The sequence below is a fragment of the Trachurus japonicus genome, chromosome 15, assembly GCF_045865225.1.
Source record: "Trachurus japonicus isolate A0001 chromosome 15, Traja_1.0".
NCBI classification, from domain to species: domain Eukaryota; kingdom Metazoa; phylum Chordata; class Actinopteri; order Carangiformes; family Carangidae; genus Trachurus; species Trachurus japonicus.
Window position 1 is genome coordinate 25,937,991 of NC_140921.1, and position 26,847 is coordinate 25,964,837.

At 42.8% G+C, this 26,847-nt stretch overlaps 2 protein-coding genes across 3 annotated transcripts in view; both read left to right on the top strand.

Annotated features, from left to right (window-relative positions):
* unc5b (unc-5 netrin receptor B) overlaps positions 1-16,102 on the top strand; it is a 55,860-nt gene extending 39,758 nt beyond the window's left edge. Inside the window, exons 5-17 of one of the 2 annotated variants that reach the window (XM_085800771.1) lie at positions 593-773; positions 896-1,063; positions 2,021-2,185; positions 3,632-3,664; positions 7,870-8,064; positions 8,466-8,834; positions 8,971-9,058; positions 9,436-9,610; positions 10,331-10,570; positions 12,571-12,720; positions 13,147-13,311; positions 13,427-13,605; positions 14,124-16,102. In XM_085800771.1, the coding sequence (XP_085656897.1) occupies positions 593-773; positions 896-1,063; positions 2,021-2,185; positions 3,632-3,664; positions 7,870-8,064; positions 8,466-8,834; positions 8,971-9,058; positions 9,436-9,610; positions 10,331-10,570; positions 12,571-12,720; positions 13,147-13,311; positions 13,427-13,605; positions 14,124-14,289 (2,274 nt within the window). In that variant the 3' untranslated portion in view covers positions 14,290-16,102. The remainder of the gene's footprint in view (positions 1-592; positions 774-895; positions 1,064-2,020; positions 2,186-3,631; positions 3,665-7,869; positions 8,065-8,465; positions 8,835-8,970; positions 9,059-9,435; positions 9,611-10,330; positions 10,571-12,570; positions 12,721-13,146; positions 13,312-13,426; positions 13,606-14,123) is intronic. The other variant, XM_085800772.1, reaches the window with a different exon arrangement.
* Positions 16,103-19,583: 3,481 nt separating this feature from the next.
* slc29a3 (solute carrier family 29 member 3) lies at positions 19,584-25,742 on the top strand. The gene is made up of 7 exons (XM_085800773.1): positions 19,584-19,809; positions 20,905-21,025; positions 21,115-21,526; positions 22,238-22,320; positions 22,795-23,021; positions 24,235-24,397; positions 24,925-25,742. Exons 3-7 carry the CDS (start codon positions 21,212-21,214, stop codon positions 25,553-25,555), a joined length of 1,419 nt encoding a protein of 472 aa, XP_085656899.1. The 5' UTR covers positions 19,584-19,809; positions 20,905-21,025; positions 21,115-21,211; the 3' UTR covers positions 25,556-25,742.
* The last annotated feature ends 1,105 nt before the right edge of the window (positions 25,743-26,847 follow it).

Consider the following 26,847-nt stretch of genomic DNA (forward strand, 5'->3'; position numbering starts at 1 on the left):
TTTATGTTCTGCCTTTTTATCGGCTTAATACCAGGGTTATTATGTGACATAAAAAGTACATTGCGTGAAAGTGTAAAAATATGATATGTGATCACAGCAGAGCCTTAGACTGCACTTTTATGTGGTAAATTCTAATTGTTTTATTTGTGGTTGTTTGTTATGTTATATTATGACCATTAGAAAGGAGGAGGATGTGTCAAAAATAAAAGTGAGTTTGGCCAAAAGATTCCACAGATGATGTTTTTCTAACCTAAGAAAGATCAAATATTGACAATGTCTGATCAATAGCGAATGCAGCGTGTGAGACGTGTTGCTATGGCTTACTGTTCTGCAGACTTGTTGTGTTTGCTGAATGGGTCTGTGTGTGGCGTGCTGACTCATGTTTATGCATACACACCTGCTGATTTGTACGATGATTTATGTGGAGAAATATCTGCCAAGAGAATTAAAGAGAGTCCATCTTTCAAAGTTGAATTAACACAAACACTCGCAAGTTTTAAATTTTCAATTAGTTTCCTCCAGCAAAGAACTTGATTTTTATTCCAGCGATGGATGTGTGTGTGTGTTTGTTTATCCCCTGCTTTGTCTGCAGGTGGAGTGGCTGAAGAACGAGGATGCCATTGATCCGTCTCAGGACTCCAACTTCCTGATCACCATCGATCACGATCTGATCATCAAGCAGGCCAGGCTCCTGGACACCGCCAACTACACCTGCGTGGCTCGGAACGTGGTGGGCAAAAGACGCAGCAGCACCGCCACGCTCATTGTTTATGGTAACACATATGTCTTACCTCACAGCTCATGGTGAGGTTAAACCTCCTGCTCTTCACGATGACGTTAGCTGTGACGCAGAAATATGAATAGTGGGGCTTGTCTGTCTCCGTCTCTCCGGCAGTGAGCGGAGGTTGGTCGTCTTGGACTCAATGGTCAGAGTGTAACGCTCAGTGCGGGCGGGGCTGGCAGCGACGAACACGCAGCTGCACCAATCCCACGCCTCTGAACGGGGGAGCGTTCTGCGAGGGCCCGCCCTTCCAGAGAGTCACCTGCACCACACTGTGTCCAGGTGAAGATCTGAATTATTTACATTCAGAGCCGGCCCAAGGCATAAGCAAACTAAGCACCTGCTTAGGGGCCCCATGACCACTGGGGACCCCCGAGAACAATCAACTTTATATAATGCATAACTAGAGAAATCCTGTGTATTTACAAAAACCCTTTATTGTTGTGGTTTCACATTGCTGTTGCAGTTTATTTAAACCAAAAATAAAAAATAGGTGATGATATGTTTACAGCAAATGCATTAGCTATTGGTTTATTTTGTTACTTTTATTAGGCCCATGTGTCATTCAGTATCCCACTTAGTACATCACTTTGAATATTAAGTGTAAATCTGCACTTCTGGCTGAATTTGATACTATTTCAGATTAAAAACCATAGATGGCTAAAAAAAACATTCCAGGCTAGGATGATGATCCATAATGACATATCTGAACAATTTAAATAAGTTTGTAGTAGGTGTGTAAATCAAATCAATCAATAGTCAGGATTATTGGCAGTAATAGAGGGTCCCAAAAATAAAATTGTGCTTAGGGCCCCATGGAGGCTCGGGCCGGCCCTGTTTACATTTTCAGACAGGTACAGTTTGTCGGGAGATTTCCAAAATGGGCCATCTTGCAGGATTGAATTTTAAAACTTACCTCAGAAGAGAAAAACATTTGTTCACTTGATCATGTAACTGCTCGGATGTAATCATGACAAGTCATACACAACAGGAACACAGATAATTTACAGTCACACTCTGTCCCGGCTCTTCCTGCTTCACACACAAGGTGTCAGACCATCCTGACTTTGAAGTCATTCAAAAACAAACTCCAGACTATATTTAGAAAAATTTGAAATTATGCGCCTCGAGCTGTTACATACAGTCTGCATCACGCCGCATTATGTCATTCCCAGTTTCCCTCTACCTGGAGTGATGCAAGTATTTAAAATGACTCATGTCGCCGCTGTCTCATTTCAGTGGATGGAGGCTGGACCGAGTGGGCAAAGTGGTCTGCCTGTGGAACAGAGTGCACCCACTGGCGCAGTCGTGAGTGCCAAGCCCCCCCACCCAGGAACGGAGGGAAGCACTGCAGCGGCAGCATGATGGAGAGCAAAAACTGCACTGAGGGGCTATGTACACGAAGTAAGTCACCAGATCAATGTATCTGAGCTGGGGTAAATGTCAAAAGAGGGTAAATATGTGGCTGATTTATATTTCCTGATGTGATTCATCCTAATTCTTCAGTCGGTCGAGTACAGATCAACATCTGTGAGGTTTAGTCGACTAGTGCAAATAGTTCAGTCGTCTAATATCTGAAGGAAAGTGGTGTTTCTGAGGTTCCTATAGGGGTCAGTTCCCTAACAGCCTATTTGCTGCCTCAGGTGGATGTGGAATTGATAATAGTAAGCCTGGCAGGAACAGATTTCTGTGCTCACAGCTCATCCCTATAGGGTGTATTTTAGTTCAAAGCCATATTGTAAAGAACGCCTTTTTTTTTTTTTTTTTTCAAAAGTGTTTTGCCATTGCAGCTTGATGAGAGTACAAGTGATGTAGAGAGAGCTGGGAAGAACATGTCAGACAGATGTTTCATGAGGGAGGATTTAGGTTCACAAAAAGAGAAGGCAAGTGATCCACATCTAAAAAAGCACAGATGGAGAGAGAGAGAGAGAGAGAGACGGAGCAAGTGCATGTTAGGGGAGCGCATGGAGTGGGAAGTAAGCATGACACGACCAAGTTGAAAAATTAGCACAGAGAAGAGCATATGAGAGTGAGTCAGACTCGCACTGACACCCAGTGTGCAGCCCGTGATGAGCTGGGAGGAATCCAGCTGACAGCGCATTAGAATCTCAGAGACGCACATCCACAGAGGCAGCGAGATACATTCAAGTACACACATTAAAACACACACACACACACACACATGCACACAAGGCACTATGCAACTCACCCAAAACATGCAGGCGAGCCTCATGAATGCACGTGCAATGGGTGGAAGGGGGATCATATCCACATTAAGTGCAGCACCGTGCTCCGTCTCTATCAGACCTACACGCGAGGCCTGACATAAACAGGCTTCTGTGGAGCAGCTAGATTAGACAAATACACTGCCTGATTTGGCTGCGGAGAGCTGAGCGTTCTCTCGGGAGGCCGTCAGCAAAACATGCACTCAAGTAGCTCTGACAGAAGAGGCAGGATGGGAAGCACTGTGCCGGAGAAAATCTGTAAAGGTGTCGTTTGGCAAACCGCAGGAGACTGACTGACGATTTTTTATTTATTTTCCCTCCACCTAAATAAGACTATCCCTTGACCTGACGACATTATGACTCCTCTCGACCCTCACGTCACGCGACAGACGCTCACTCGTTGTCGATCCCTCCGAGAATCTGCTAAATACCTCAGTCGTGCATGTAAAATGCTTCGAGTTGCCACAAACTATCATCCTCGCTGCATCCTGGTGGATTCCAATAGTTTTTGGTGTTTTGATGATGCTGTATCTTTCATCTGCATAATGACTTAGACCACCCATTTTCATGTTTTGTGTATTTTTTTCTTTTCTTCTTTCTCTTGTTTTGTCTCCTGTTCAAACAGATAAAAAGATTTCTATTGAACATGCAAGCCATCGTAAGTTCACCTTCCCATCACTTCACTCCTTCACTGCATCCTTCTGTTTGTTTACTACTGTATGTGTGTGCGCGCATGTGTGTCTGTTTGTGTGCTCATTCGGGAGAGGAGTCCTAACATCTGTGTTGGCACGTGGGGTTTGAATGTGTGCGGCGTTTTGTGTTGAGTCCGTCCATCCACACTCTGTTGTCATATCAGATCGAGTCCAGCGAAGTCTCGCCTCACCTTCTTGTCCAGCTGGCTCGCCAGTGTTGTTGTCCCATCTTATCTATTGTTGTTGACTAAGTGTAGCGTTAGGTTCCTGAGCTGGCTCCATGTTAGCACATCCTTCACACGGCAGCTTCAGGGGCGGGTCCAGAGTATTTTCTGGTGGGGGGCACAGGGGGTAGCAACAGTGATACTGGGGGGGGGGGCATCCAAAAGTAACAAAAATGAAGGCTGCCACTGATCGCTCTCTTGAATGTCTATATTTTATAGTTACGCATGTCTTCGTCTTGCTTTTATTGGCCACATTGAATCTTTCACCTTGTAAGGAAGATGCCTGTGACATTTTTATTTTCCACTTGTCAATATTAAAATTATAGTCAATCAATAATCAACTTTATCTTGCAAAGTCTTAGCAGAATACGCAACACAATACACTTTCAAACTGAACATCAATGTCTTATACTCTTACCTAGTAGTTTGAGCTCAACTCTGTACAATTAACATCTCAGTGTTTTGTGTAACAGTATGTAGAATAACAAGCATTACTCAAATGGTGAAATTGAGAACATTAACAATCTTACACCATTTTCTACATTTACTATACAGAAGACTATAGGATGTTTGCTGTACAGAGTTGATTAAGAGCCTACAATAAAGATAGCAGTGTTAAAGAGCTTTACACAGTGATTTACATTACCACAGGTCAATGACCATTTGGGGGGGGGGGGGCACACAGGGTGGCCAATCAGATTGCAGGGGGGGCCCCCTGTGCCACCATGGAAGACCCACCCCTGGGCAGCTTCCTGCAACTATAGATAGAGAAAAAATATATAATCATAGGAAACTGATTAATAAATGTCACTGTAATCCAACAAACTGACCAAAAACTGTTCAGCCGACTCCGCCCCAGCATGACAGAAAGGAAAGTGTGCAGGTTCTGTAAGGAGGGGGCTCTAAAGCTGAAACTCTTTGATCCACAGACTGTGCAGGGGAAGTAGCACTTGCTGGAGAAGAACAGTTGATTTCTGTATGACTTTCAGTTAATCTGTGATATAGTTTACATTTGAAGTGATAGTAATTCCTTTAGCTCGATGTGACGTGGGCTTAGGGGAGAGCAGCCACGGTAATGCACCTAATTCGCTATTGTTCCGTTCCTGGTAATAAGTGCGGACGGCTGTCGGATTCGGTTCCATCGCGCCACGTGAGCATGGGAGCTCTCCTCTGCCAGCCTGTCTGCCTCCGGCTTTCCTCTCCTCCACCCTTTCTTACACTCTCACTCACTGCTTCTCTGGAGTGTCTGTAGCTCCTTCCAACTTCTTCCTCCCTCCCTCTCTCTCTCTTTCTCTCTCCTCCTTTTCTAACATGGGTCCTCTCCTCAAGCACTGCTATTCTTATCTCCTCTCCTCCTCACCACACTTATAATCCCTCTGTCCTCTCAACAAATCACAACCTTATCTAGTTTCCTCCTATCCCGTTTTCCAAATTGCCTCTCCTGTAGCTCTCTTCTCGTTCGTTTATCCCCCCCTCCTGTCTACTCCTTCTTCTTTTTCTCTCCTATTCGTCTCCCGCCAAACCTCCACCCACCAGCTCGCCTTTTCCTCTCTCTTTCTGCCGCGGTGTGCCATAGGCTCACGTGTCTGGGTTGGGCCTGGCTCTGCTAGTGTTGGGGAGTCGGGGCTAAGCAGGCTTTGTCGGGGCCCGCTGACCAGTCACAACCAATCACCCGGCAGGGGAAGAGAGAGGGAGGCCATGGGGAGCAGGTGAAGTTAAGGTCACCCCTCTACCCCACCCCCAGCACGCCCCACTAGGAGTTGTTTATTGCAGTTTTCTACAATTGTTTTCACACTTACCACCACCATGTCCACTTTTCAAAAGCTTTCATCAAAGTGTGTGCTTTTGAAACACACACCTGAGCACAATCAGTTAACCTCCTAAACACTCGGTGTGACTCATGCTGCCATAAGACTCCAACTCCCATAAGACCACTTTATCACTCAGTGTACAATGAACTAAAAAACATCTCGGGGCATTGCAAAACACAAGCTTTTTTTTGTGTTTCCCTCTGCTCTATTTTTACATTCACAAGCAGAGAATCCTTTGATCTGTTGGTTTGCCTTTTTCACAATAGACGTGGTAAATTCAACTAAACGTTTTAGTCTGTCAGAGACCAAGAACGATGATATTTTTCTTTTACTGTGCAATGATGAAGGAACAAGTCAAAAAAAAGTGTACAACTGTATTCTTCAATAGGCTCTCAGCATTGTGCCATTTGTTCTCACACTGCGAAAATACTCTTGTTCAGAAAATGCAGTCAATTACAAAAAATACATCACAATCAATTAAAAAAAACGCCGGGGTAAATTTTAAGCTGAAATGGCAGCCAGGTGTGCCAGCAGTGCATCTATAAAATCTCCACAGTGACATCTACAGCCATATTATATCTTCATATCCTCATAACTTGAAGTAAAACCTGAATCACCTGTCTTATTTCGAATGTGTAGTTTCATTTATCGGTTAAAAAAGCAGCGTATTTTCATTCACAGTCCTCTTTTCTTTTCTTAGGTTAATACTGAAAAATCTCTGCATGCACGGATTTAGACAAGTGTGAAAACGATTGTAACTAAACTTGATCTGGCTGATCTCTTTCAGCCAAAAAGATGTAGCTGTAACCAAACCACTGGTATATCCTGCAGGCGTTTTAGTCTTAAAACAACACTCGCATACTCACCAGTACACTCAAAGAGTTAGCGTCACTGTGATCATGTCTCTTTTTCCATACTGGCCGTGACGTGATCCCCTCCCTAATGCAATTCCAGTGTAACATTCACAGTCCTTGCTTTGTGTAAAATGCACGATAAGGTTCAGCTGAAGCTCATTTTATAGCCGACCTGCTTCTTTCTCTCTTGATACTTGTGCCAATACCTCAACGTCTACAGATGCTCAACTTTTACAATTGTACGCCCCAATGCATGGGTCTTTTTATGTCTGTAACTCTTGAAGATACACACTTGATTTCTGCTGAAGCCTCACATTAGTTTCAGCAGAACACACTGTTTTGCACAGAAGAAGGTCTGTGGATTTTTGCACTCCATCTCTGTAACAGTGGAGTCAAGTTAGGGAGCCCAGGATGGAGATTTAAGCAATAGTATTTCACACACTGGCATGTCAGTATTGTTTAGACATAGTTACAGTGGCGTATTCAAGGAGTGGCCTTGGGTGGCACGGGCCACCCCTGAAATCTGATTGGCCACCCCAGGTGCCACCCCAAAATATAATGGGCTATATGTCCAGTCAGAGGCGTTTTATACATTGTTTATACTGGCTTTTGTCAAGTAATTCTTTTCTCATTGAGGTTTTTTATCACGATTGTATGTTGCCACTGTTGTATTTTGTATTTTTTGTATTTTCCTGTCTAGTTTTTCTTGCAGTGTTAGTAATTTAAGTAGATATGGGTTTTGCAGACAAAATGGGTATGGCCAAAACCTGTGTGGGTGGGTGGGTGGGTGTGTGTTTGTGTGTGCATGTGCTCACGCTTCATGCCACCCCAGCATAAGTCAGTGCCCCACTTGGGCCACCCCTATCAAAAATGTCTGGTTACGCCCCTGCATAGTTATGGACCTATCCTTGGAGATTTCAATCTTGTGAACCCTTTCCAGCGCTGATAAATTGGTTGATTATTTAATAAATGATAAGGTGGTAGGACATTCAGACAGTCAGAGGAAGCCTCATAGAAGTCGAGTTGACGACACTTGTTCTGTCTGATCAGTTCTGATTTGATCATCAGAACTGATGGTCAACTACGTAACTAATCAACAAATCTTTTCAGCACTAACTTCCATTGCAGTAACTAATTCATAGTGCCTCCTGCTGCAGTGGGTGTGTGATATCTCATAAATGATTGAGTTTTCCTTCTCCCTTTAGTTTCCCTTGCATTTGTGTCTCTGTCTTCACATGTCTCACGTGTATCTCACCACCATGTCCGTCGTTGTGTCCTTCAGCTCTGGCCCCAGGTATGGGTGTAGCGGTCTACACCGGTCTGGTGGTGGCCCTGCTGCTGTGTGTGATCCTGGCGCTGTGCGTGGGAGGCCTCGTATACCGCCGCAGACGGCGCCATCTCCACGGAGATATCACAGATTCTTCGTCTGCTCTCACCACCGCCTTCCATCCTGGCAACTACAAGCCTCCCAGACAGGGTGAATTCACACACACGGTCACACATACTCCCGGTAACACACACATTATTCAGTGCACATTTGGTTTTTTCTTTTTTATCATTGTTTATTTTCACAAGTTTGCTTGTTTTTGCCTCATAGAAGAACTTCATTTCATTATCACTCCGCTATTTATAACATCATATAAATTAATTCTCTTTATACTGTTATCTCCCCTCGCTTTAGTCAAACCTCTGTTCCTCACCACATCCCTTTTTTTTCATTCCAAGCATTTGTTATGGTATCCCTTCTCTTGTTCTTGTTATCAAAATTTAATTAGCAACATTAATTCATTTCACTCGCATCACTTTTAGCACTCTCAGCCCTGCATGTGTCATTTTTGGTGATAAGAGAACAACTCCTCTCTTCTCCTGTGTCTGCAGATAACCCTCATCCTCTGCATCCCTCCGCTCCTCCGGATCTGACTGCCACAGCGGGGGCCTTCCGCGGACCCCTCTTCTCCCTGCAGCACGGGGTCAACGACAGCCCCCACAAAATCCCCATGACCACCTCTCCCCTGCTGGACCCCTTGCCCAGCCTCAAAATCAAGGTGTATAACTCCTCCACTCTCTCCTCCCTGGAGATCCCTGGCGATATGGGCTCACGAGATGGGGAGATCCTCAGCCTGAAGTCGGTGGGTACGGTGGGCAGAGAGCGGGATTACCACAGTCACACCCTGTCCAGAGAACCAGGGCTGAGCACCAGTGCCACCCTGGGTAACCTGGGAGGACGCCTCACCATCCCCAACACAGGTAATAAATACCACGCCCCGTGGCACCCGGCTTTTCATGCACAAATGGAAAAATTAGCATGCTGCAACTGTGAAGCAATGACATGCTCTGTTAATCCCATATTATACAAGATAAGTCATGATGCCTTCGCCCTTAGGTGTGAGCCTGCTGGTCCCCCCAGGCACAATCCCCCAGGGGAAATTCTACGAGATGTACCTCATTATTAACAAGTGGGACAAAACAACGTGAGTGCTCTATCCCTCTATTTCACTCATCTCCTTTGCATCCACGTAGCAGGACAGACCTCATTCTCACCTCAATCAGAAATGTTCCCATGCAAGGCTCACCTACTGCAAATCACTTGAAGGTTATTAGGCTCTATCACTTTTTCTTTAAGATAAAAAATGTATCAACTTGACTCAACTTCTACACGAATACTAGAGTGGATTAATTTCTTGGTGGTTTTCTGGAAGTCTGATATTCACTTTGCCTGAAACGCATCAATACCAGAATGATCCAAATGTAGTATTCATGTGTCACGGTGGACGTGATGTTCTTTTAAAGTGTGTGTGTGATGTTTTTTGGGGGCACTGTTGCAAATGTGTGTGTGTTATGTTTCCAGGCTTCCCTCTGAGGGCAGTCAGACTGTGCTCAGTCCTGTGGTGAGCTGTGGCCCGTCTGGTATGCTGCTGAACCGCCCTGTGGTCCTTACGTTGCCCCACTGCGCTCAGCTGGATACACCCACACCCGACTGGACCCTCACACTCAAGACCCAGACACACCAGGGGGCTTGGGAGGTCAGACAATCAGACGGCAGAATATTAAAGGGATACGCCAACATTTTTTTTTCGTGTCTTGCCTCACTCTCGAGTCCATGACCAGCAGATAGACACCATCCTTTCGACTGTGCGTGAAGTAACAAGGGAGATACGAACAGAGCTGGTGCACCGCTAATTAGCTTAGCTCAAACGCTGGAAGTGCTTAGGTAGTTTTAGCCTGCCTCCACCTAAAGTCATCAGAGACACTCTTTAGCAACTCTAAACGGAAACCGGCAGGCTGATCTTCGTCTCAGAGCTGACAAAACTCTCCGGTAAGGCATTTTGAGCGGTCAAATGCCGGTAACGGGACGAGATCGGTCAAAACGGAGGGTTCAAGCAAAGACGGTTTATTTTGGTTCAAGCTACTCGGCTACTTTCTCGCCTAAAAATGTTTGAAATGTCGATAAAGTGATATATTTAGAGCTAAAATGAAATCAGCTTCTGACTGCTGATTTCAGCTCACGTAGGAGGCAGGCTAACACTACCCATACACTTCCAGTGTTTGAGCTAAGCTAATTAGCGGTGCGCCAGCTCTGCCCGTATCTCCCTTGTTACTGCACGCACAGTCGAAAGGATGGTGTCTCTCTGCTGGTCATGGTGAGGCAAGACACGAAAAAAAAAATGTTGGCATATCCTTTTAAATAGTTGAGACTTTGCTGAATGTGGCATCACTGAATCCCGCTTCAATCTTGTTTTCAGGAGGTGCTGACGGTGGGCGAAGAGACTTTGTCGTCTCCGTGCTACCTGCAGCTGGAGGAGGAGTGTTGTCATGTTCTCATGGAACAGCTGGGAACGTACGGCCTGGTGGGCCAGTCCTGCCCCCCACAGCCTGCCTGCAAACGCCTGCTGCTGGCGCTGTTTGCCCCCCGCGCACCCTGCCTCTCCCTGGACTATAGCCTCCGGATCTACTGTATCCATGACACCCCACATGCCCTCAAGGTGTTTATTGTGTGTTTATTGATCTCTTTTCTCCGTGTGTGTGTGTGTTTGTGTGTGTCAATGTCCATATCTCAACTTGTGTCATTTTGCCCTGCTGTTTACCTTTTCTTCCTGTGTCTCTGTTTCGGGTTTTCTCTTCTATTGACTTGTTTACTTCTTTCTCTCGATGCGAGAGTCTGGCAACTCTAGTTTAAATATTAAAAGAGCACGCCTCTGACTTAGCATTACACTTCTATAACTCTGTTGGGCACAGACAAAGAATCTAAATCAATGCTGCAGAGCCAGCGACATTGTCCTCTTTATTCCTCCTCCTTGTTAGAACTCGGTACACACTTTACCCACAATGCAACTCACCTGCTGAGAGTTCTATTTGAGATTTTGTTATGTTATGTCAGTGACAGCTTATGTAGCAGAGGTAGCAGTCTACAAATGTCTGGTGTGTTCACCTCCTGTTCAGCCTCCACTCCCACAGATTTTGTAACTTCAGGTCCAATCACTGCTGACTCAAACACATCAGTTAAGACAGTTTAGCTGGTTTTTTGCAGCTCGTTCTGCAGCCCCAAAAGAATTTTGACAACTTTTTTTCAGAAATGCACCAGACAGTCACCAGTGAACTGTAATTCCACTTGAGATTCCTTTTCAGAAATGCAGGACTAGTAATTTATTTAAGCATTTTTCTTTTAAATGAAAAATTCATTAATCTTATCGGCTGTAGTTGAAAAAGAGCCTCTATAAGAGAACAGAGATTGGCTCAGTTCTATGATGCCTATAATAACCCAAAGTTTGTTTTTATGATGCACATTGTGAAAATTCCAGATTGTAGCACAATTGCTCATTTTCGTTCATGGTCCCTAGGCAGGTAATATTGAAGAGAAAACCTTACAATTGACAAAACACAAATATAAATACAAAGACATACAAGGTTGCCCTCTGTTTAATCAGTTCATTCAAAGGTAGAGGGTCAAGTCCAGGCAAACCATCATACATAATACAATCTTAAACTATAGCTATTTTTCCAGTGCATTTCATTGACATCACATTTTTTATGAACAGGGATTATATTGATATTATTGTTGTTCCTCCTTTAAATGACCTGCTGGTAAGACAAGACTCAATCTCAATAGTCAGCTTAAAGAAGAAGGTAGCCAAAATAAAAGACAGAATGAATCATCTAGAATACCTGGACTTGATTAAAAGTATAGGATGAAAAACATAGAAAGTATACATGAAATAAAACATTGTCAAGGTGTCATGAAATCAAAGCCTGACACACAATAAGAACAATAAGGATCAATATTACTTTACTTTATTGACTTTATTTGAATGGGACAAAAACATGTAAATGTGCCGGATTATAGCAAGATGCTAATTTTCCGTCTGTAGTCCCATAAACATAAAAACAGTTCAATAACAGTACACATTACACATAATAATGTAGACAACACAAAAAGACAAAAAGGCAGCTATGACAATGAAGAACATATTGACAAACACAATACAAGCACATAGAAGAGTACTATCCTTCCTGAACTGATCCTGCAGATCCATCTTGTTTTTTATTTTTTCATTTTACATTCTGGATGCTTCGCTTCTGTTCCACTAGCAGCCATACCTCAAAATAGTAAGGTACAATACAAGCTTCCTTTTCTAAACAGCAAGTGAACAGAGCATCAAGAGAAAGTTGGACTCAGTCATGTTAAATATTTTCCTCCCTCAGTCCCTTGTTGTATGTTTGCAAGTGTTCACAGACCAGACAGGGTAGTAAACACGATCGTGCTGTATGCAGTTTGCTGGCAGCACATTACACGATTTCTGGCTGCTAAAGTTCGGACAGCTTTCAAACCAGGCAGTTCTCACACACTTCCATTTGGAGACACAGAATGCAAAACACATTTTAATTAAGTATTTTCCAAAGTGTGCGCTCAAAAAGTGTCAGAATTATAAACCAATAATGATCAAATGAATGTTCCTGAGCCTGTCTTCTCCCCGTCTCTGTGCAGGAGGTGCTGGATCTGGAGAGGAGTCTAGGTGGAGTTTTGCTGGAGGATCCTAAGCCACTGCTGTTCAAAGACAGCTACCACAACCTGCGCCTGTCCATCCACGACATCCCTCACACTCACTGGAGAAGCAAACTGCTGGCCAAGTACCAGGTGACACAACACAGCAGACAGTAGATACTAACCTGTTTGTTTGCATGTAGGTGTTTTTGTATTTGAAGGCAGAACAAATCATCAGAAGCTTTGTAACTTAATTTATAAGCCATACCTCACCAGCCACGGTCTGTCAAAGTTTAAAAAGATGGAGAACACAGCTGGTTGATTTTCTAGTACTCACTAAAACTCTCCACTGCATTTTCGTGCAGGCGGCAGCACCGAAATTGCAGTCTGAACAACCAGGCATCTGATAGTGGTTCTAATTTATAGACAGTGCACTTTCGAAATAAATTGTACTGCAGTGAATGCTGCACACCCCCTGAATGGGAACTGTGTTCAAGATAATTCTTGATTGTGGTGCTCAGGACAAAGAGACTTTCAATCAAGCTTTTAGCTTTACGACTTATTTTCTCTGTGCGGCAGGAGATCCCATTCTATCACATCTGGAGCGGCAGTCAGAGGCCGCTGCACTGCACCTTTAGCCTGGAGAGAGGCAGCCTGGCCGTGTCGCAGCTCGCCTGTAAGATCTGTGTCCGACAAGTGGAAGGGGAGGGACAGATATTCCAGCTGCATACAGACATCCAGGAGGTAACGGTGAACTGCTAAAAACAGGCTTGTGACACACAGAGATAACGGCATTGCGGGAGTCAGAATTTTTTATTTTTTTTCTTAAATCACAATCCATCCATCTCTGTCTCTCCAGACTCTACCACCACACTCGCCCCTTCCCTCAGGAGGAACCTGCCTTCCCTCCTCACAAGTGGGACCCTATGCCTTTCGCTTGCCTGACTCCATCCGCCAGAAGATCTGCGCCAGTTTGGATGCACCCAGTGCTCGTGGGTGTGACTGGAGGCTACTGGCACGCAGTCTTGGCTTTGACAGGTCAGATCAGCCTCACATGTTAATGTGTGAACAGCAACTTGGCCACACTTTTAGCTGTGTGGAGTCCAGCACTGATGCTCACTTTCTTATTTCTACTGTGGAGGGATAAATCTGGGATTGTGAGTTGGGTGGGGGGGGGTGACTGTGAATTTAGGTTATGTGTGACATTAGGAGCCCAAATTGAATCAGACAACTGTAAACAAAGTGTGGAGTATCCTGGCCACACTCAGGAGAACCTTAAAATCATGACCTGAATATTAAGTCTGGGGATATGATTAATGTACACGCTTTACTTTTAAGATGGTATTCCATCTCGCTAACTACCCAGTCCTGCTTTGCTGTGAAATATGATGGTTAGTTGGGCATCAATACATGACCGTCATAATGAAGTGTTACCAGCAGCATTTGCAACATACAGTATTAATGACTTTAAGTGTTTGTAATTAATAATTCAGCGCTTCCTTCACTCTGTCCTTTTCTGTTGAGAATAAACTCACCTTGTCTCTCTTTCCCCTCAGGTACTTGAACTACTTTGCAACAAAGCCCAGCCCCACAGGTGTTCTACTGGACTTATGGGAAGCCTGTCACCAAGGTGACGCAGACCTGGTCTCTCTGGCGACCGCGCTGGAAGAGATGGGCAAAAGTGAGGTGCTAGTTGTCATGACAACTGATGGGGATTGTTGATTGGTCTAGGGACAAGAGAGGAAGCAAGACATTTTTCCCCCCACCGTGATGAAAATAAGGATACCTGCCTATGAATATGCACCCTGGCTCACATCAGAAGCCCTCAGAGCATTTTTTTGGTTCTGTCACATGCACTGTATTACCTCTGCCTCATCTCACGTCTCACTGGTCCACTATAGTAACATCCACTATAACCATCTCCATGCGAACCAATTTATGATAACTGCTAACCCGATTCAGCTCGAATCCTCCAAAGCAATGTTGCTGCTGCAAGATGTGAAAGCATTTTGATAGACGATAGAAAGTGTGTATGTGTGTGCAGTTGACTGGCTTCTTCAAAGATTGAAAATGATGCTATTCTTGTATATAAATAACAAAGCTTTGGAGCAAACAGGAGGGAAAAAATCCATGTATTCGGCACACTGATGCACACACAGAAAGGCAAACACCATGTTTACCCATGTTTCGGTAGCAGCATGAAAGTGCATGATTCAACACCATCTCACCTCATGGCAGGGGCTTTTGTTTCCTCCATTGTCATTCTGTGTGGGTGAATGACAGGCAGCCCCAACCTGTCTGCAACCTCCTCAGGCTACAGACACACTCCAACACACATGCGGACAGACTGGTCATTAATCGGCACCGAATCAGACAGGCTAGGATTTCTTGTGTAACTGCTTTGACTGCCAACAAATCATATGAGGACCCAACTCTTAAGGTTTCAGGGCTTGAGCTTATCGCTTTGGGCTGAAGGAAAAAAAAAAAAAATCATAAAGCTGCCTCTTCTTTGTGGTGGGAGGGTGAATTGTGAAGTTTGTTTCAGAATTGGTGGATAACTACACCGACTGACTCTTTATATTGTACCAACAAATGCCTCAAAGCCTTGGCATATCTTTCCGACTCACAGGGGTTTTTCTCTTTCATCTCTCCTCACATTCCTCTATCGCTCTGCCACACTCCTCCGATCTGTTGAGAATGAACTGCAGGAGAGCTTTCTGGTCACCCCTTAAAAGTTTCCTTTGGGGAACGCTCTTTAAGTTATTATCCATATTTGTGGATTTTTTTTTCTCTCTCTCTCTCTCTCTTTTCATTGTCATTGCTGTTACGATCGTATAGAAGCAGCTTTTTTTTTATCATCTGTGCTTGTTTAGGCTGCTGAGCTACTGTGCATTATTTTTGATTCTCGTAGAGCAGGCCAAATGGGAGGCTTATAGGTGCACACAGTGGATGTCTCAGATGTGAATAACAAAAGAAAAACATGTTTATTTGTTATTCTTAATATTGTGTATCTACTCAAAATGTAAAGCTATGAAGTGTAAAACATGATTAGAGGCGGCCAGACGTCCTGGTCAATACGCTGTATGCTGTATTTCATAGGCATTCTTTGTTTTGCTGTAACTGAGGGCAGTTCTCACTGTTCAGACATGAATACTGCAGAATAGATTAGCCTTGTCTTGAATCAACTAGGCAGCAAGGGACCATCAAATTTACCTCAACACTAACTGCATTATGTTTCGATCTGTTCTCTGTTCACCACTTATCTGTGTGTCCATCCGTCTGTCCATCAGCATTAACACTCATTATACCCCCCCCCTCCTCCTCCTTCAATTTGATAACATCGTTTTTATTAAGCCGCCTGCTTTGTGGTCAGGGTTCCTCAAGCTATTTGCATTATCAATATTGTTCTGTCGGACATTGTTAGACGGGGATTGAAATGCTGTCATCTGTAACAATGTCTTTACTTCATTTGCTGTGTTATTGAGTCGTTTTCTCCCTCAAAAGCAAAACAAAGTGTTCATATCTTTGAAACCACAAAAAAAACCAAAACACAGGCAGTATCCCTCCTCTTCAGCAGTGAGTCATGTCACTGTTTTGTGTGAATGAACTGAAAACTGTGTGAGTGTGTGTGTGTGTGTGTGTGTGTGTGTGTGTGTGTGTGTGTGTGTGTGTGTGTGTGTGTGTGTGTGTGTGTGTGTGTGTGTGTGTGTGTGTGTGTGTGTGTGTGTTTATGCGTGAGAGGGTAAGTGGGTGTGCAAATAGTGTATGTGCACACGCTTAAGGTCTGTCATTTCTGTTTGTAAGTGCTATGCAAGTACAAAAGAAAAGCAAAGCATTTTTTGACTTCTTTTGTTTCCTTGAAGAGTAATTCTATTTTTTCAGACCAGGGCATTGACAGGGTTCTGATTTTGTATCCTCAAGTGATTAAAGAGTGGTGATGGTAGTCTCTGTGAGAATCCTTCATTTGGATCAAAGGGATTAGATCAATGAACAAGGAAGCGACAACCGAAAAGCACACGTGGAAGAAGACAACTAAAGTACGACGCAATGGCTCCAATACAGGTTGTGACTTAACGTGATGAACTCGTGCCCTGCAGATCTTTTGCCTGTGAGGAAAAACCCACTGAACATGAACAGTTCAGTTACTCTGGATCCCTGAACACCACAGGACTATTTTTCTTTCCTTGAATCTTGTGACAGAGACTGGCTATAGCTGTAGACTACAGTGTTTAAGTGTCCAGGTTTCTTCAGTGTCTGTTGGATCTTTGACCATAGCTCTGGATCGTTTGTGCTGGAACTGGAGCGGATTCTACCTTGCTCCCATCAAAGAGAATAAAAAAATTTAGCCTTTTGTTCAAGAAGTCAGACATTTTTACAAAAAGAAAAAAAAACAAACAAACAAGCAAAGCAAAATTGATTCAGTGACATTATTTTATCTCTGTAAAGTACCAATTGTAAATAAACGTCTAGCCTTCTTACCTGTAACTAAATATAATTTTTATGCAATAAATTATATTTCTTAGTTTAACGGGAGTGTTCTTGTTGCTTATTTTGTTAACCTGTTACTGCAAAACCAAACAATGTAGAAGCAGGCTCCATTAAATCCACACACCAAATTACAGGCTTCTTCGGTGACAAAGCCACTGTTAATTGTATTAGTTTTTGTTATTTTTGTTATTTTTATTGATTACACCTCATTTTCACAGAAAACACAAAGCTACTCAACCTCTCCCTCTCTTCCTCACACTTGAGTGGAAGATTCCCTTTAGGTCCATTTAGCTTTGAAAGCTTTTAACAGTCCAGCGTCCAAATTAACAAGGTTTTAGAGCCACTAATAGTGGCCTTTAAGGATCGGCCATGGGCCTTTGGATCTAACCTCAGCTTTTTTATGAGTGCAGGATGTGTGGAGATTCATCAGATTAGGCTCTTACATGGAGAACAAATATCCCAGTGAGTCAGCTGAAGTGAGTGTGTGCTGCACTGTGGTCTTAATGGCAGGCAACACTTCGCACCTGTTTCATTAGATGCACTGCTAATTGAGGACTGATATGCCACCCTTCAGTGCATAAGTTAATTGAACCTTTTATAATGCAGAAAGTGCTGGTATAAAAGCTGGCTGCAGCGTCAGCCTCACCCCTACACAGGATGTCTGGTCGCCTTTTAGAGAATGAATCAGCAGTGAGAATAGTGTTATTTTTAAAGGCGTTTTTAATGTAGAAACCACGCTAAGTGCATACTGCTTGTAATGCCTGTACATGCATTCACATAAAAGGCATTTGACATTCACAACACATAGCCTATTCATTACATTATTAAATGAAAGGTGGTAATTTTTGAGCTCACCTAACAGATGAAAGAGAATAAATGACTCATTGAGACATGAAGCATCTAAGGTTTACAATGAGTTACTGTGAAATCCTTTTTTAAAAAATACACACGGATGCAGGGACCATCACAGAAAGAAATGGGACCATGGGAATCTGATGCTTAGCTTAACAATCTGTAGAATACTCTAAGCACAAGGATATGTTAGATTTCAGCATCAGAGCAGAATGAAAAGACATTTCATTGTAGATATTTGTGCATTTTGCACAATTTGATCGGTTGTTGCCAGGGGAAAACAGCGGTGTATGAAGCTGTGAGTTGGACACACTCCATATTTGAGCAGTGACTCGTTTGATAGTGATTTGTCTCATCCAGAGATGTCCGCTCATGTGCCACAGAGAGCCAAGCGTCTGCAGGTTGTCATTCCAGTCAAAGACACAAAATCAGCAGGTGTCATCATGTTTGACAGCGGAGAGGACTTTTAGTCTCTTTTCTTCTCAAAGGTACTGTAATTGCTTTCACATCCCAGTGACGTGCATTGACACACTTCTGAACATGCTGTCCTCTGGTGCCCTCTAATGGGAAATATTATAGGTAGTTCACAACTTTGTCAACATTTACGGTTCATATAGGCTACCACTGCACACAAGGGTGCAATATAATCAAAACTGTGTCTGTAATTTTTTAATACACAGAATATTTACAATGTGAGGGAATTTTCATATGTGTATTGGATTTAATTAACTTTCTATGAATAAGAAACTGTCATAATTCAATGTGGAGTTTATCAGATTAATAAATGTGACTCATTATACAGCATGTTGTTCCAAATGATTACAGTATGTCAATGGGAATTCGCTGATACATTTCCTACTAACCAAAGATGACAAAAACTTTCGAGACAATAAAATTGTGTCTAGTTGAGGCTAGTAAAAATCAGCTACAGGCAGTCTTTTGTTGCTGGTGAGGTCCATGAGCTATCTGAGTATTACGGTTCATTTTTATTAGATTTTCTTCTAGATTTTAGAAAGGAAATACTAATACTAGATTTAGTACTTAAATCAATTGCACTGAAGCTTTATTGTTGCCCCTCACTCCAGTTTGGGTAAAAATAGGCTATCAGCCAACTAAGTAGCCTACAATGTAAATGCAATGTACATTAACAATTGTATTGCAAGGACATATTTTTGGTTTCATCATTCACTAAACATAATGGTAATTTAGCTGTAAAGACATAATGATGTAGAGATCCAAGATGTGTGTGCCTGTGTGTGTAGGCCTATGTGTGTTTTCCTCGCAAGCACGCATGCACATAGGCCTACATTTTTGCTTTTTTTTTTTTTAAGGCACTCAAATGTTGCCAGAAATTACTTGCTGGTCGAACTTGGTTTTACTCGATATCTTTTGTATTAACCACATGCTTTTACTTTAAAAAGCTAGCCGGAACAAGTAGGCCATCATCATTTCAGACAATAACAGGACTTCAGTAGGTCTGACTATCAGAATAACAGCACATGCGTTTTTATTTAATTTTATCCTGATATTCAGTTTACATTTTAAATAAATATCACTTTAATGTGCATTTAAGTGTAAATTATTAGTTTTCCTCAGAAAAATATACGTCTCGGGCATAGACTGTAAAAAGAAAGTAAAAGGTTAAAGTAAAAAAGTAAAAACTGTAAAAGGTCTCGGGTGAGTCTGGCTTAGATATGAGTAGGTGATGCTTTTATTCTGAAAGTTTCGAGGCGGAAGCATAGGGCGGAAGTAAACTTGTTGTTGCTGCTCGTCGGCATTAGGCAGAGGAATGTGGTTTTATCAGCTGACCAGAAATAAGTTTGCTGTGAAATGGATTGTTGTGTGAGTGTTGAGTCTTCAAGACACCACAGGAGCAACAGCCGGAGAGTCTGCCACAGCCAGGTACGTTCATATTTCACTCAGGGGCGAAGTTGCTCTGTTGTTTGTGCATAATGTCGCCCACGGGGTGGAACACACGCTGAGCTAAGTTAGCTCTTAAATTAACTTTAAATTAACTCATTTAGCTAATAAATGAAAGAAAAGTCGCCTGGTTTACGTGTTTACATGTACACACCGACGTCTACAGAGTTGATATGAAACGTTCGACAGAAGAGAGGAATCATTTTGCAGTGAGTCATAAAAACAACAACGAAAGCAGCTGCTCTCAGTCACACACGTCCTTGAATGAAAATGCACATTGTAGTTAGTTTCAAATGTTTGTTTCTTTTTTCTTTTTTTTCTCGGGGTCTGCATCATGTGAATACTGGTTCCTTATTAGCGGCACACATTCTGCTTTAGCCAGGATGCAAGGTCAGCATAGCGACTGTCAGGTCTGTCCCTTTTTTTGTCCCCCCCGCAGCAAGTCTTGCTAGTGAAGGCATGTTCTCCTGTTTGTGTCAGTGGTTTTCACTTCAGCTTGGTTCTGTTTTCGTGCATTCATCATTCACTTAGGCTAATTTTGAAACCTGAGACTGCAGTTTGCAGAACTCGTGGAAATGTGTGATGAAACTATAGCTAGTGTTTGCTGAAAGTCAAGTCATAATTAGTCAAACAATCACATGTCTTCAGAAGAGACATGCTGAGATCTGCTGAGTAGTTTAATCTGATGGGGCATTTAACTTAAAAGAAGCCCAGTGTGTGTGGGAATGTCCAAGCCGTGACTCCAGTTACCTAAGACCAGGAGTGAATCCTCTTCTGTGTTAAGGCAGCGGGTTCATATCAACACGCTCCTGCCAAATAGTGAAGTCACAGTGAGAATAGAAAGGAGTTGGCATCACCTGAGTCATAATGATGCTGAGTCACTGTCTAACTAAGTTACCTTTCTGATCCCCAGTCTGGTACAAATTTGCCAGTTTGCCATATTCAGTATATTTAGCAGAATGAGACAGGTCCTGTATTATCTTGTCTGTTCATAAGGATTAGATTTTGGAAAACAGCCGTTAATGTGCCCAGAATAAAGTGATGGTTGAGGGTTAAATTTGACTCCTTGTGTTGCAGCGTCACAGGGTCTGGATTGGACTGATCTCTAACAACTACAGCATAGAAATCATGAAGCCATGATTATGGCCTCAGAACAATCACACTCTGTTGTTCCCCTTTTGAACGAGCATTAGTCAACGTAAGTTTCATCCAAGCAAATTCCAATTGATACTGCAGTAATGTTGTAGTGTTTGTTTGTTTAACTTGTGTTTTTCTTGTTTCCCACAGCTTTCTGTTTAACACCTCCTGTCTGTGAAGTGTTCTTTCACTGCCTCGACCTTCCCCGTTTTCTCTCATCTTTACTTTTTGTGATTATTCTGTGAAAATGGATGGCACAGCGCCCATACAGCCCAGTCTCAACTCCTCCTATGTTCCGAGTGTTTTTGACAACCACAATGACTCTGAGGACGAGGAGAACGAGGACTCTGCGTCCCTCCTGCCCAAACATTCCTCGGTGCCTCTGGCTGAACGCTACAGTCCAGAGGACTCTTACAACTTGGTGTACTACATCTTTTTCCTGATGGGCATCGGCTCCCTGCTGCCATGGAACTTCTTCATAACAGCCAAACACTACTGGCTCTACAAACTGAGTAACAACTCTCACCACGGCGGCAGCGAGGAGCAACGGTCAGATCTCAGCGTGAGTGAGAGTACAATGCTATATTTATCGTACGTGTGTGTCACACGGGAGGATGCACATTTGTGCCATTCTGCATGCTTTTCATGGAACTGGCGATCCTGTGACAGATGTGAGGACTGAGTGTCCTTTCACAAATCCATTGTAACACAATTATACAATTAGAAACACTAAAGGCCTGTTGAGGACAGCAAAGTTGAAGTAAGATGAGGTAAAAGAGAAATGTCTTGTAACCAAAGGAAGTCAGTGGTTTAAATCTGCATGAGGTTATTGTTACTATAAATAGTCTGACTCATTGTAGTGTTGTAGACTGAAAGAATATTTGGATGATGTGATGCACAAATAAATTCATGATGACATGTAATATATTGTAATTGTTGAGCAGACAACAGAAAGAATTTAAGTCAGGATTTGTCTTAGTATGTTAGGAACAATAATACTGATAAATAGTATTGATGAACAAATAATAGAAGCTGATTGTTTTAGATCTGATCTTGAACCAGCTCTTTAGATTTCTACTGTTCTGAGACTAATTTAACTATAAGGAAGAGAGAAGAGAATACGTTTGGTTTTTATATTTCTCCCTCTTCATTTCACTTCCTCTTTCTTTGGGTGACACCCTGTGTGGTTGCATAAGTGTCTGACCTTTATATGTCTTTAATATTTAAGAAAATGAACTTGACTTTAATCTTTTCCATTTCTCACTATTCACAGGACTACTTTGAGAGTTATCTGGCCATTGCCTCCACGGTGCCGTCTGTGCTGTGTCTGGTCCTCAACTACATCCTAGTTAACAGGTTGAGACCCTGCATACACACACACACACATTGTGGTCTGGTCACAATAATAGACAGTTGATGTACATTTAGTGCACTTTCACATGTTCTGTGTTGTTTGTCTCTGGGTGTTAGGATGTTACAATGGGACATTTGTCCTCTGTTTGGCCTAACAGATTACACTAATGTAATTTCCCACAGGGTTTTAAATGCTGTGTCTTTCTTAACATTCTCCCTGGTTTGAGATAACAGGGAGCAAAGGGGATGTTTTGTCACATTGGAGCAGCAGAACATTTAATATTCATCATCCGTGTGCGTAACTGATAGCTTACTGTCTCGTATTTGTGTCAGTGTTGTTTGCATATTTAGGATTTATAGACTGTGCTGTTTCTGACTTCAGGAAGCGCAGCACAAAACATCTGCTTTTTTGTGTTCATGGTGATCAGTTCATCTTTGATAAATTCCCTGTCCGATCTCTGTGCTGCGTCCCGCTAGATTGTCTCCAAACTTGCGGATCCTGTCGTCCCTCTTTGTGATCCTGCTGGTGTTCATTCTGACCACCGTGCTGGTGAAGGTGGATGTGTCCGACTGCAGGATGGAGTTCTTTACTGGCACGCTGGTCAGCGTGGCTGTCGTCAGCGGAGTCTCCAACATCTTCTCTGGCAGCATGTTTGGGGTCAGTGGGCATTTCCCCATGAGGATTTCCCAGGCCCTGATATCAGGTACTCATGCTGTTCAGGTTTCGTGTTTACATTACCTCCATAACATTTAAACAGTAGCACTGTACAAATATTTATCCTGCTCTCATGATCTCCATGGATTATGTAGTGCATAGCATTGTGAACACAACAAGAATACAAGTTATAATACACTAGACGTGTTATATTTCACATAACAGATTCCCACTACAAAATAAATGATTAGGGATCCTCCTTTTTAGCTGCTGATACTAAACCATTGATGCATAGCAGACAGAACACGTTATAGAGAGCCCAAGCGGAAGCAGGAAGTAACGCTCGCCATGGGACCTCAATGTGGAAAAAATCTCCATTTGAAGTGAATGGGACTCAAAATTTTATTTTGTGATCCGATTGAATTGTGCTATGAGAAAAATATATGACCTCTACTTATTTAAAACATGTTTAATGCCAAGAAATCAGCAGTTTGTTGTAAAACTATTCTAAAGTAAAATTCCCCAAAATCCGTAACCAGAAAGACTTCAGGTCGCGTAGGTGATGTCACACACCACATGCTGCCCTTTCCTTCCATTGCCATTTTATGACAAACTGCTGATTTTTTGGCATGAAGCGCAACGTTTTAAACAGGTTAAGGTCATATATTTTTCTCATGACACAATTCAATCAGATCACGAAATACAATTTGGACTCCCATTCACTTACATGGACATTTTTTTCCCATTCTGCTTAGGCTCTCTATATCAGTCTTGCATAGACTTTGGAAAAGTTCCACGCAGGACTACACTCCAGATGGTTTTGTGATGATTGGTGATGAGAAGCATTGATTCTGATCTAACAAGAGTTTTTAAAGAAAATAATGATTGGCAACCTCATCCTTTTTTGGATCTCATTTATTAATGAGTTAAAGGGTTGCTATAGTAACTTTAAATCTCTAATGCGTTGAATGTTAAGTTCACAACTGGAACTGGAATTGGAAATTATCCATGTCACATATTAGTCTTGCATTATAAAATATAAAGGGGGATATATTTTATAATGCAAGACTAATATGTGACATGGATAATTCCAATATTTTAATGGGTTTAATTATTGACTTTATGAACATAATTGGTTAAAGTTATTCCTCTTGTCCAGTGCAGAACAGAAATAAGCAGGTATTTAAAGTGGATGAGCTAATGAGGCAGTTCAAAGGTTCCTTCATAACTCTTCATAAAAAGCCTTTTTCTTTTTGTCTCAGGCCAGGCGATGGGAGGCACACTGAGCGCAGTGGCATCAGTAATAGACCTGGCTGCCGCAAAGGACGTGACAGACAGCGCTCTGGCTTATTTCCTGACAGCTGACGTCTTCATTCTGCTCTGCATCATCGCCTATCTGCTGCTGCCCAAGCTGGCATATTCAAGGTCAGATGCAAACAGAGATATTATGGTTCCCATATAGATACAATTACTACCTATTCAATTTAAATCTGAGCCCACAGATGTATCTGCTGACAACACTTCTCTGTTCTGTAAAGTTCACTTTTACCTTCTCTGTATACAATAGACCACAGATAGTTGAGCACAGTCTGCCGGTGTCATTCTGTAGGCCACCACCAGATGGCGCCAATTTGAAAAATGTTGAAAAATGTAGCATTTTAAATTTGCTGCTATTATATTACCAAGATCAGCAGCAGATTACAATTAGTTGAATTGAAATAAAATGCATTTAACTAATTGCACTGATAATAATCATCTCAGTGGTCAACAGACAGCATTATGGCAGTCTGAAGACTAAATGCCTGTTTAGGGGACAGGTTCAGTACATACATTGTTACAGTGAAAATACATAACAAACATTACAAACTAAGACAATGTGATTGTCACTGAAAATGGTACAGTAGATTTACCATATGTTCTCAAACATGCTACGCTCTGCTTCTCTCTTCTAGACACTACATGCTGTTAGCAACATGCACCAGCACAGGAGCGATGAGCGACGGTGGAGGCGCTGCGGGGACAGCCAGCACAACGTCCGTCCCACCTCTGCTGCCCATCCTCAAGAAGACGTGGGTGCTCGGCCTGAGCGTGTTCTATGTGTTCTGCATCTCTATCATGGTGTTTCCTGCGGTATCCTCAGGGATCCAGTCTGTCCACAAAGACAGCGGCAGCCCATGGACAACCACTTACTTTGTTCCGCTCACCAGTTTCCTCCTCTACAATGTAGCAGACTTCTGTGGCAGGCAGGCCACGGCCTGGCTGCAGGTGCCGGGCCCCACCAGCCGAGTCCTGCCGGCTCTGGTGCTGTGTCGCTCCATCATGGTCCCACTTATCATGTTGTGTAACTACCAGCCCAGGGACCACCTCCACACAGTGCTGTTCACACACGATGCGTACCCCGTGCTTTTTAACTGCCTACTAGGTCTCTCCAACGGCTACCTCGGCACTCTACCAATGATCTATGGCCCAAAGGTGGTACCACGGGAGCTGGCCGAGGCCACAGGAGTGGTCATGTCCTTCTTCCTTACTCTGGGATTGGCTGTCGGGTCTGCTTTCTCTGTGCTTATTGTGCACTGTATCTGATCAGGATGTTTGGTACCATAATAACCTTACTGTGTGAAGTGGCATAGTGGAGCTGGACAGTAAAGTCAGTGCAACTGCTACTGAGCATCTGAACTTCAACGCACTGTGATGCAAAGTGCACCAAGAGAGCCGTTTTCTGATAAGCTCATTGCCACTCTTGACCAAAAGGCCTTAAAGCAGAAGTAAGCAGAATGTTTGTGTTAATATAAGTCTTAAATAGTTATATCTTCCGACAGCAATCACTTACATAGAGTGTTTGGTCTGAAACACGGGTCTGTCAGTCACTCTGCTCTGCTGTAAGCCGAGGAGAAAACTTTCCTTGTATCCTACAACCTTTATCCAATGAGGAGAGAGAACAGCATAAAGGGGCAGTCCTCTCTGTGTGTGCAGCCAAGGGATGCGCGTGAATGTGGTGACGTAGGGACGAGGGCGGGGACTGCTAACTCCATCGGCTGACAAGAAGTTAGCCAAAACGACCGGATCGCTTACTTGTGCTTTAACCTCCTTCTTACCTCACTAACAGGTACTGTTCTCAGATGTGGCTCGTGATGAGCCTTAGCTGTGTCCACCAGGTCTTAACTTTCTACATATTTGAAAGGTGGTGGCTTTGAGCGACAATCAGTGTAATCCATAAGGGACAATTCACTGAACGTCATAGCCTTCATTTTAAACTTTCATATTTGCACAAATGTATTTCAAGAGTGAAACATTTGGGGTAGAGAAGCTGGCATGTTAAGCTTCACGTCTTACTGAGGGATATGTGGAAAAATGTGGGCACTTGTGGTCAATAAAAAAAGATTGTTGATTTACATCTGCCTGTGAATATTCTCATTTGTCCAGGTCATAGTTATCTCAAAGAAATATAAATCAAATGCAACTGGACTTGGTTATTTACATTTTTACTTGGTTACAAATAACCAAGTCCAGTTGCATTAGATTTAAATTTCCTTTAGATTGATTTACATCTGTCTGCAAACTTTGTCAGTGATTAGTAGAGTGAAGAAATTTCCTTTAACAACTTGTGGATTTCAGTCATTTTAAAATGTTCTACAAGTTCAGAGGTTAGTAGGTCAACCTACAGACCCCGGATGTTGAAAACAGCTAACCCCGGACTCAGAGGGGAATAGCACTAGGGTATCATAACAAAATGTTGGTGAAATTAACGAGTTTCACAGCAGATAATATGTTATTTAGAGGCTGCATTCCGCTGCCCCATAGACCCGCATTATATGGATATACCGGGCTCGGCCCAATTTCATCATAATAACACCAAAGTTATCTGGGTGAGTTAA

Coding starts and splice junctions, on each gene's coding strand:
- slc29a3 (XM_085800773.1), top strand. CDS start 21,212: ATGGATGGCACAGCGCCCATACAGCCCAGTCTCAACTCCTCCTATGTT. Junction 21,527..22,237: donor AGCAACGGTCAGATCTCAGC/GTGAGTGAGAGT, acceptor CACTATTCACAG/GACTACTTTGAGAGTTATCT. Junction 24,398..24,924: donor CCCAAGCTGGCATATTCAAG/GTCAGATGCAAA, acceptor TCTCTCTTCTAG/ACACTACATGCTGTTAGCAA.